Genomic DNA, 11,288 nt, shown 5'->3' with positions numbered 1-11,288 from the left:
TCAGCAGTCGATGTGGATACTGCGCCACCCAAAGTCGCCGCACGCCTGGGTGTCCTCGAAAACCTGGTACGGCGTGCCGGCGCACCCGGGCTCGGTGTAGAGCGTGGCCGTCTCGCCGCGGAAGTTGAACTCGTGGCCGCCGTGGAACCGGATGTGGTTGCAGCCGCACGACCCCGCGCTCGCGATGTGCCCCTTCTTCCCCGACGACGTGCACCCTGGCCCGCCCCACGAAGTTAGGTAGCTCCTGGGGCCCGACCCGTCCGAGACCGCCACGACCGTCGTCGCTGCGGCGATGACTATAACGGCGATGGCCACCACAGCGAACATCGTCGCGGTCCGCTTTGAGGCCATGTCACCCGGCCGGTCGGAGCAAGTGCGTGGCCTTGTCTTAATTTCCCTTTTCTCTTGCGCGTATGGTATTGCAATGCATCGAACGTCTACGGTTCGAGGATTTTTATAGGACAGATGAGGTGGTCGATCGAGTCCCTAGTACTTGACGGCTGCCTCGATCGGATTGCCATCGTGAGTATCGAGCGCTGGTTATATTGAGGTCAGCACTCACATACGTGCTTGTGTAATGGATGAGTTGCACACGACCTTCAAACCTACAGTCGGATGACCGACGACGAGTCGATCCGCGGCGCCCTCGCCCTTCCAACGCGGCTGTGCTCGCGTTGCGCTCCGGCTGGCCGGCGGGAGCAAGCTAGCCAGCGAGGAACCAAATCTGTGCCTCAAGGCCTGGATCCGGCTGCTCGTCGACCTGCTCCCAATTAATTTATTACTAGGCAGTACGCCCATGCGTTGCTACGGAACAACTAATTTTTTATATAAAAACAAACAGTTCACATGATAAAATAACAGTACTATAAAATTAAACACCAATGTTAAAATGATATTTAAACTAAAAGAAAAAGTTCGTTAAATTTTCAGTCACATAGACCTTTGGGTGTAACTTCAATTTCATCATCAGCATGCCCCTAATACAGAGTTCTAAAATCAGCACGTAAGAAAATTTTCTTGAGTGGGAAACTTTCAGTGCACAGAACATTCATTGCAATGCACACAACTGCAAGTGCAGATGCAGTCAAGGACATTGGTGTGCACATGTACGCATGATAATCTATTAATCTTTAGAAGGGAACGAAGTTAGCGGGCATAAATACATGTCTGACCACCGTCATATGGACTGAAATCATGCTGCAAGGATGATACATTTATGTGATGTTATCAAAGAATCATCTTAACCATTCTCTACATTTATGTGTGTTGCCTGCTGGAAGAAGGGGATCATCATCGGCACCACCAGCTATGACCTGCTGAGTGTGGCCACTATACACTTTGTTCCCATCATTACTGCATCAAAGACACTTTTATCAGCAAACCAAGAGGTACGGTGGAACTAATATGCTTACTGTTAAGCTACCGAGACAGCCAGGAAACATCAATATAGTTAGCGTCTTTGTTTGATACAACGATTTGCATAGCATTTTAGTTGGAGACAGGGTACAACTCATTATCTCATTCATATTATTCCAAACCAATAATTGAAGTGAGGCAACGGTTTGCATGTTGTGCTAATTGCAGACAGGATACTGCTTACCTCCATTTGCAACACCATTGTACCTCCACTAATCACCCATCTTCAACAAGTTGGAATAATCAAAATGCATTAAAATGGAGCAGCTCAAACAAAAGAGCTAACAAATTTTTTAGGCATATCCAATTCCGAATAAAAGGTTCAGTTAACACATAAGAGACAAACATCACCACAAGCAAGATCTTAAATGTACGCAAGTAATTTATTCATATTACTACAGTAATAACTTAGTTTACATAACATCTTCAGCTATGAGTAAACTGAAAGTAATATCAAGAAAGGATAACTGAACTCATTTACGTCATCAAGGTACTATAAAGATCCAATTGCCCAATAAAAGCTTAGAATTATATAGAACTCGCAGGGTCCAAAGCTAGTTGATTTACCTGGATCTTTTGCCCAATAAAAGAATTTTCAAGATACTTATAATACTACATTACATAGAACTTGCAAGAACCCTCACATAAACGGTGTCCACTTTTTAGCCTTTCTAGTTGAGAGAGTACATTACCTCTAAAACATATTAACTGAATCTTCCGCCAAAGAATAGATTTAGGCAGTAATTTCCAACCTGTTTCTAAAGTGTTGCTGTTGTAAGATTTTGAGAGGACCTGCAAGCCTACAATGCATACTCAAATTAATTCATTTGGTTTTCATAGAAAAATCTGTAGCCCAAACAAATAATGACCAATATAGGATGCTAATGCAACTTTTTAAGCTAATCTGATCAGCTAATACTCCCATATGCCTATAACGACAGAGGCAATTACTCATCTCCATAGTGGTTGAAGAGGTTCCGTGAGATTGAAATTGGCAGAAAGTGAACGGTTTTCCTGCATAAGAGCATGGTTAAAGCAAACATATCAATAGGGAATAGGAATAACTATTTTTTCATCAAACGGGGAGGGCAAGCATGTGATCTGTGAACTGATAGTTACTGGCTTGCTGCTAGTGATTTTTAACCCAAATATGTTTATACACATCTCGCAGGCATCACAATCGCTCAGACTCATTGACTGTTGTAATCTTCCTCATGGTCATCGACAGAGAGGGGACCAGGAACAGGGAAAGATTTAGTATCTGACGCTGATAGTTGGCAAGTACTAATTGTTTGTAGTTATCAATTGCATTGTTCGTATATACGTGCTTCTTCTGCAATTCTTCGTTTTGTTCCTTTAGTTTCTGAACTTCAGCTTCCAACTCCATTGTATAAGCCTACAGATCATAACAGAAATAAGCAACAAGTCATGTGCTGAAGTTGCAAATGTGATAGGATAGGCTAGATGTGCCTCTACCTTACAACCTTATCAAATATCCGTCATTTTTGACAGGGCATACAAGTCAATGTGCTGATTTACCAGAATTGTGTACTACAGAATCTTAGAGCAGCAACTTGCAATAAGAAACTACTACTACTTATACCACACATGCAAGAATTGAGGACAAGGCTGTGACCTGCTTCCGGGCACGGGATCTAGCTGCAGACTCCCTGTTCTTGATCATCCTCCTCTGCCGCCGCTCCACAACCTTCTCCACACAAGCACCGCTCCTCCTTCCCCTTATCACTCCCTCAAAGGGGTATGGCACTGGAGCCATGGGCGATGACAGATCCCCATTCCCCTTGCCCATAGAATCCAGCTGTGCCACCGACGTATCCACCGGACTCACAACAGTGACCGCACCACCTGCCATCCCAGGCACCCCAGGCATGAGCCCGTTGCCCATGGCCATTAAAAAAGTCGGGCTCCACGGCGACCTCCACCTGCTGCGTCGTGGGCAGATGACCGGGGCAGAGCCGTGCAACGCCGGAGTAGGGCTTTACGTTGCCGGATCTGCACGTCGCCGAGGCGAATCCGGAGCCGAGCTCGCTGGCCGGCATGGAGGTTGTCGCTGGAAGCCGACCTCGACACGAGCATGGCAGGGGGCTGCGGTTCCTTGTGTAGAGGGGAGGCGCCGTGGAGGAATTGTTTTTGACTGCAGGTTGACCACGGAGTCCGACTTTTTTTTTCTGGAGCGACGTAATCACGGAGGCAGGCCGAAACGTTCTAGTATGACGATATCATTTGGGTCTTTTTAGTTGTAGAGATAAAAATATATTTTGTAATTAATATAATGGTATTTATTTAAAATCATAAATATTGTTAATTTTTTATCTACAATTAGTGAAACTTATATCTATATCTATACCTATTACTAAATTATGAAAATTTCTGCCCAGAACTTTTTGTCCGCCTCCGTCCGTCTCGGTCCGACTTTGACCGAAACTGGTGTAAGAAAAAATAAAATAGAAATTTTTCTATGGTTTTTAATGCAAAATTTCCTATATACATCAAAATATATTAAAAATAAGAAAAGTATAGAACCTAAGTGCAAAATATTTGTTCTATTAATTTACTTTTCTTTTATTGTTGATGATGTCCGCCGACAGGGATACGCAAACGCCATCGTCGAAGATACTCCAGCAACGACGACAGCTTTGTATGACTTTCTTGTTTGTTACGGCCTCCTGTTTTTAGAGAATATACTCTGTATATATGAACAGTTCGGTTCATCAGTTGTCGATCCAATAAACACGGCAAACCGATGCTGATGTCGGCAATCAGATCAGATTACCTAAATGCGAACGAAAACATGTTGTACTTATCTCAATATCTATATCTACGTATGTGTCTTCTCTTTTTTAATAAACTAGCAAAACATGTTTGTACGTTACAATAAAAAATTATCAAATATATTAAGGTATAAAAATATTTATGAAAATAAATATATGATAATACTATTTATTGTGGTGCTACACTTAAATATCAAGCTCGATGACTTCTTTGAGAATCCACTACAATATGTAAATCCGCATCTATATTCTTCTAATAATAAAGAGACAAAATTTCACTCCATCTTAAACTTTCATTCAACCTATAATCATAAATTAACTTGATCTTGGCCATCAGCTAAAAAAATTTCCAATCTCATTTTTATCTATGAAAGACGTTTTCATCGGTCTTTTCCAATTTTTTTTCTTTTTTCATTTCCACTTCCCTGTGTGAGGTATGTACGTGACTTTTTCTTTCTACTTTTTTCTTCCATCCTTTCTTATCTATACCTAGAAAACAAAATAGGAGCTTTTCTAGAGTTTCCAATGTAAAATCTCCTGTATATATCAAAGCACGTTGAGAATAAAGAAAGTACATAGGCCTAGATGCAAAGTGTTTGTTCTGTAAATGTTATAGTAATTTATGGAAAAATCTAAAAATTAAAAAAAGATTGTTCAACTCCACATATGTAGATCCATGCAGTAAACAAAAAATATCACAAATTTTAGTATATTTTTTCCTAGAGATGCTTGCCTATACTTTTTAGTGTAAAATTGATCGGTTGAAAATTGATAAATGCGTAGTAATTCATAGAAAAATCTAAAAATTACAAAACAAATTTTGTTTAGCTTCATATATGTACATCCATGCAGTAAACAAAAAATATCATAAATTTTAGTATTTTTTTTTGCTGGAGATGCTTACCTATGTTTTTATTTAGTGTAAAATTGAAATTGTAGTTATCTTGCTACAATTATTATAAAATTTTTATTGTAGCCTATTTAATATGATGTTTGTTTGTAGTAAATGTTTAGCACCATTCCTGCATAACTCACTGATTTACTAATTTACCTAAATTTATGCTTGAGGATGCTTCCACTACTTTTGCACGATATGTTGTTATGTCATATGAACACTTCATAAGCCCATGTGTTCATAATCTAATACATTTAACTGATATATCATATTTTATAGAAATACTAATCTAAATTAAAAAAATAAAGCTAACAACAAACTTCTCATGTTTAATATAATACTAAGGTATATTAAGAGGTAATATTATAGTAAGATAAGGTTTGACTAATTTCTATTTCATTATTAAATAAATATGTCTCCGAGCTATATATTATTGTAAATATTAACTATCTAATACCATGGATGTCATGGTTATCAATAAAATAAATTATGGACTTTGAATTTTATAAATAGGATGTATATAAATAGATATGTAACATTATGTCACTACTTTTCTGTGACCATTTGATGTTTTTCTCCCGTTGCAAACTTGCAACGCACGAACATATTTGCTAGTAAGATACTAAAACATGACAATGTGCTAGAATTTATACTCCCTCCATCTCAAATTGTAAGTTATTACAAGAATTTTGGAGAGTCAAAGCATCTCGAGTTTAACTAAAATTATAGAAAAAATAATAAAGTTTTGTGGCATCAAATAGATATACTATGAAAATATAATTAATAAAAATCTAATAATACTTAGTTGATTTCATAAATGTTATTATCCTACCATATAAATTTGGTCAAATTTGAGTTGTTTTGACTTTCCAAGATTCTTAAAATGACTTATAATTTAATATGGATGAAGTATTTTTTGAGATGGAGGTAGTACTATGTACCTGGAAAATAGAAAAAGATAATCATATCCTTATATTCATCTACAAGTGATTAAAGAACTCTAAAAAACAACAAAAAAAAGTATGATGCACTTTTTTTTTGGCATAGAAATATGATGTACTCTCTCCATCCCAAATTGTAAGTCATTCCAAGAATCTTGGAGAGTCAAAGCATTTTAAGTTTGACCAAATTTGTATGATAGGATAATAATATTTATGATATCAACTAAGTATTATTAGGTTCTTCATTAGTTATATTTTTACATTATAATCACAAAACTTTATAATTTTTTTAATAATTTTGGTCGAACTTGAGATGTTTAATTCTCCAAGATTTTTGGAATGACTTATATTTGGGATGGACGAGAAGTACTTATGAAACACAAGCAATGAGGATACGCGATTGGTGAACTCTAAAAATTCATAAATCAGATCCTTATTCGTCAATTGCAGTTGCTTTTTTTTATGCAATTGCAGTCGCTAAATGGGGGATTTGGGCGTTTGGGCTGTTTGCCTGCTGGGCTTGCCAACCTAGGCCCCTTTGTGGCTTGTTCGTTGGAAGGCTGGGCATTTTGCCGTCTGGGCTGTGGTTTGCCGGGGTCAAAGCTTTGCTGGGCTTCTAGACTGCCAAAAATCACGTGCTACGAGACGAGAGACGAGAGGCTGTCGCTGAGTCGTCGGGGCCACCCGACCACGTAAATAGCGTACAGTAGCTTCACCCCTGTTCATAGTATTTGCTGAGGATTGTGATGAAAATCCATAAATCATCCAGTTATAGAGACAGATATATAATAATTTCGTTCGTATGTTCACGGTTGTACCAATGTCAAGGCATATATGATTTGATTTTTTCTAAAAATTCTCAGCTTTTGCAAAAAGATACTCGACCCAAAAAATAAACCAACAACTTACATACCAGAGAACTTTTCATTATTTTATATAAGTGAAGAGTACGATGCTGTGAAAAAACTATAACCATCCATTTGAATAAATCAAATGACTATAAAATAAAAAACCAAGGTAGCTGAACCTAAATTATGCGCTCAACCTTAAATATATTCTCTCCGTCCCACAAATAAGTGCATTTCTTTAACTTCTATGATTTATGTTTAACTGTTTGTTTTATTCAAAAAATTTTAATAAATATTATTTATTTTTTCATAACTTATTTTATTGTTAGATATATTTTTATAATAATTTATTTATTTTATTATTTGCACACAAAAATTAAAATAAGACGAATGGTCAAATATGAATCGTAGTAGTTAAAGAAATACATTTATTTATGGAATAGAAGGAGTAAGTCAAGAATTATTCTCAAAATAAATTTGAAGGGAAAAATATTACTTTATGCCCCTTGTCTCCCTGCGCAACCGGCAGCGACCACCGGTCCCTCACCCGCCACACACACACACCAAGCGCCAGCAATGACAGCTACGGCCCTACGGGGACGAGTGCGAGCGCCGCGCACCTTGGTCACCGCAATGAGGAGCTCCATCGTCATGACTCTGCAGACGAACACGCATGTCAGTGCCGCGAGCTCCCTCACCACTCGCACGTACCGCAGCATTTAACGGCCTTATGCTTGATAGACGATATTTTTTTTAGATAGTGAGACACTTATGATAACTTCGTATAATTTATCAACTCAATCCTTTGAGGTGTTTAAAGGAGTAATGTTTGCGCATATATGTTATAGAAATGAGTGTACTACATGTATTTGTAATTTCAAAAAACAAAAAATATATGAAACGGTCAATTCAGCAGTGTTAAAAAAAGATATATAAAATGATCAATTCTCTGGGCGTCGGCGGCACATGCTCGCCTGAGCTGAGCAACATGTGAGCCATGGAAGTATGTCTAAAAGTACTGTTCGTTTATTTATTATGAGAGAAAAATATTGTTGAATAGTTGTCAGATTCAGCAGATAAATTCAAATAAACAGAGCAATGATTGGTAGTACTAGTATAGGTGAATTTATAGGCGAGCTTCTGTGCACCCATTTTGAGTGTATGGCGTTAGCTATTAGTTCAGTGTTATCCAATCTACTCGTTTGAGTTTATCAACTGAATTTAATAGCTATTTAACAGTATTTTTTTTCATATAATAAATCAGCTAATAATATTTTTATCATGGCTTACCCGTCAAACAAACAAAGATCCGAGCTGAGTTCCCAAAATGACGTCCCGACACTGTTGTCAAGAACGACTGTACGGCAGCGCACACAGTACAGTATTTTAAGCTGCAGCTAGCCACAGCTGTTACTTTAGCTGAAACGAACGCATTAGATTTTGGATTATTGAAAACGGGTCAAAAACAAAATTGGCAGTGATGGCTCCCAGGTCCTAGCCGAGTAGCCGACGCTCGCCGGCAGATCCATGTTTTGTTGCCAAGAAGAAACAGACGATCCACATGCAAAGGGTCGAAAAAAAACAAATCCAAATCCAATCCCAATCCCATCCACATTGATTTCTAGAGTTTTCTAAAATAAATAAATAAACAAACAATAACTCAAGTGAAGGAAAAAGTCTCCCAAATCCTCTAGTGACCGGACAAATATAGTTGCCTTTCCTTTCTTCATGTGCGCCAAGCAGCATGGGATCCTAATAAGGCCTTGTTTAGTTCCCAAAAAATTTTGGAAAATCAGTAGCACTTTCGTTTGTATTTGACAAATATTGTTCAATTATGGACTAACTAGGCTCAAAATATTCGTCTCGTTAATTCCGACCAAACTGTGCAATTAATTTTTATTTTCGTCTATATTTAATACTCTATGCATGCGTCTAAAGATTCGATGTGACGGGAAATGTGAAAAATTTTGCAAAATTTTCTGGGAACTAAACAAGGCCTAAGAGGCGACGTCGCATCGAATCTTGAGACACATGTATAGAGCATTAAATATAGATAAAAAATTAACTAATTACACAATTTACTTGTAATTTATGAGACAAATCTTTTGAGCCTAATTAATCCATAATTAGACAATATTTGTCAAATACAAACGAAAGTGCTACCGTACTCATTTTGCAAAATTCTTTAGATCTAAACAACCGTGTTTAGTTCGTGAGGAAAAAATTTCGCGACACTGTAGCACTTTCATTTGTTTTTGTAATTATTGTCCAATCATGGCTTAACTAGGCTCAAAAGTTTCGTCTCGTAAATTTCGACTAAACTGTGCAATTAGTTTTTATTTTCGTCTATATTTAATACTTCATACATGCGCCTAAAGATTTGATACGACGAAGAATCTTGAAAAATTTTGGTATTTAGGGTGAAAGTAAAGGCCCAAGCATATTTGGGTGGTGCACCGGCACCGGCCAAATAAAATATTTACTACTATAAATACTGCACCGCTGCACTATGTATAGCCTATTTTTATCATATAAATTAGTTGAAATTACTAGTACATTTCTACTTGGCTATGATTACTGTGTAAATTTTAAGTTGGCTTCGCCCTTGATCCCAATGGCGCACATCAAGGAGCAGATAAGCAGACATTGGCATTAATTAAAAAATCATGCACTTGAATTTTGCTCATTAACATTGTGGATTTCGCTAACTAACACATTGATTAAAAACACGTTATAGAATCTTTTATTTAAACTTTTTTTTTCATCCACTTACTAGTATGCAACTCCAATAAAGAGTGTGTTGATTGCAACAACGTTGATTTTAATCTCCAGAACGCCTACGCTCTTTCGTTTGAAACCACAATGTTGATCTCCAAAACCAATGTCGTTGACTCTCATGCATGCAACACGTGATTACTGTTGGCACACATGCAAATCACATTGATAAAGATTTACCATATCGGCAATGTCGTGCATGCATTAATCAAATATAGAAAAAAGATATGTTAGCCATAGTTTACCACAAAAAGTGTGGTTAGCAAATTGGTTGCCACATTTTGCCATGCCTAAAGGAATCTTGCCACACTTTTTAACTCTATGACATGTGGAGCCCAAAAGAATCATGCCTAAACTTAGTTGTCAACCAAACACTTGTCAACTTAGTCAAACTTGACTAAGGTAAAGTGTGGCAAAGTGTGGCTAGCAACCAAACAGCTCCTAAATTTTTCCTTATTTATCCTATTTTATCAATAAAAAAATTAAATAAGTAATATATTTCACCTATTACTGTACGTTTTTGGAGGTATAAATATCAATGTCAAGATATGATTTGATTTTCTAAATATTGTCAGCTTTTGCAAAAAGACACTCGACCCAAGAAAAAAACCAACAACAAGTCTTGTTTAGTTCCATCTAAAATCCAAAAACTTTTTAAGATTCCTCATCACATCGAATCTTACGACATATACATGAGCATTAAATATAGATGAAAAATAACTAATTGCACAATTTTATATGTAATTTGTAAGACGAATCTTCTAAGCCTACTTAATCCATGTGTGGATAATAATTGTCAAATACAAACGAAAGTGTTACAGTAGTAAAACCCAAAAATAGATCTAAATAAGGCTTTAGTGTATGAGAATTTTTCATTATTTTATAGGAGAATAATATAATATAATATAATATAATATAATATAATATAATATAATATAATATAATATAATATAATATAATATAATATAATATAATATAATATAATATAATATAATATAATATAATATAATATAATATAATATAATATAATATAATATAATATAATATAATATAATATAATATAATATAATATAATATAATATAATATAATATAATATAATATAATATAATATAATATAATATAATATAATATAATATAATATAATATAATATAATATAATATAATATAATATAATATAATATAATATAATATAATATAATATAATAGGAGATAAAAAGGAGTTATGACTTACTATACGAGCAACCATGACACAATAACAAGACTAACACGTGTGATAAAACTGACTGGCGTGGTACATTGGAGTTATATAAGGACACTCACAATGCAGACTCTATCATAGAGTCTAAAGTTATTTATTACCTCGAACAATGTGAACTTGGAGTCTAAATAAGACTTTGAGTCTTATTTTTTCTACCTCTTTCTTCAATAAATATGCTGCCACATCAGTAAAATACCATAAATAATATGTAATTAAGTGTCTTGGACTCTGTGATAGAGTTTGCATTGTGAGTGCCCTAAGACGATCAACTGGTCGTTTACGAGAATTGTACTACGTATAGAAAGAACAGGACGAAACCACAGGATCAGCAGGATGGATAATTTCCCCTGCATGCTCAGCAC

General features: G+C 36.1%; 2 protein-coding genes across 2 annotated transcripts; both read right to left on the bottom strand.

The window, feature by feature from the left end:
- On the bottom strand, positions 1-351 carry LOC8060438 (antimicrobial peptide 1). The gene has a single exon (XM_002446944.1). The coding sequence runs from the start codon at positions 349-351 to the stop codon at positions 1-3; it is 351 nt and encodes a 116-aa protein (XP_002446989.1).
- LOC8060437 (bZIP transcription factor TRAB1) lies at positions 1,048-3,501 on the bottom strand. The gene is made up of 4 exons (XM_021463816.1): positions 3,053-3,501; positions 2,745-2,812; positions 2,581-2,623; positions 1,048-2,430 (listed from the first exon to the last, which is right to left on the bottom strand). The coding sequence occupies exons 1-4, from the start codon at positions 3,326-3,328 to the stop codon at positions 2,368-2,370; spliced, it is 450 nt and encodes a 149-aa protein (XP_021319491.1). The 5' UTR covers positions 3,329-3,501; the 3' UTR covers positions 1,048-2,367.

The sequence above is a fragment of the Sorghum bicolor genome, chromosome 6 (assembly GCF_000003195.3).
Source record: "Sorghum bicolor cultivar BTx623 chromosome 6, Sorghum_bicolor_NCBIv3, whole genome shotgun sequence".
NCBI lineage: Eukaryota > Viridiplantae > Streptophyta > Magnoliopsida > Poales > Poaceae > Sorghum > Sorghum bicolor.
The sequence above is the reverse complement of the archived record's forward strand: the minus strand, read 5'-3'. Positions and strand labels throughout refer to the sequence as shown.

Coding starts and splice junctions, on each gene's coding strand:
- LOC8060438 (XM_002446944.1), bottom strand. CDS start 351: ATGGCCTCAAAGCGGACCGCGACGATGTTCGCTGTGGTGGCCATCGCC.
- LOC8060437 (XM_021463816.1), bottom strand. CDS start 3,328: ATGGCCATGGGCAACGGGCTCATGCCTGGGGTGCCTGGGATGGCAGGT. Junction 2,813..3,052: donor GATCCCGTGCCCGGAAGCAG/GTCACAGCCTTG, acceptor TATGATCTGTAG/GCTTATACAATGGAGTTGGA. Junction 2,431..2,580: donor GCGATTGTGATGCCTGCGAG/ATGTGTATAAAC, acceptor GCTCTTATGCAG/GAAAACCGTTCACTTTCTGC.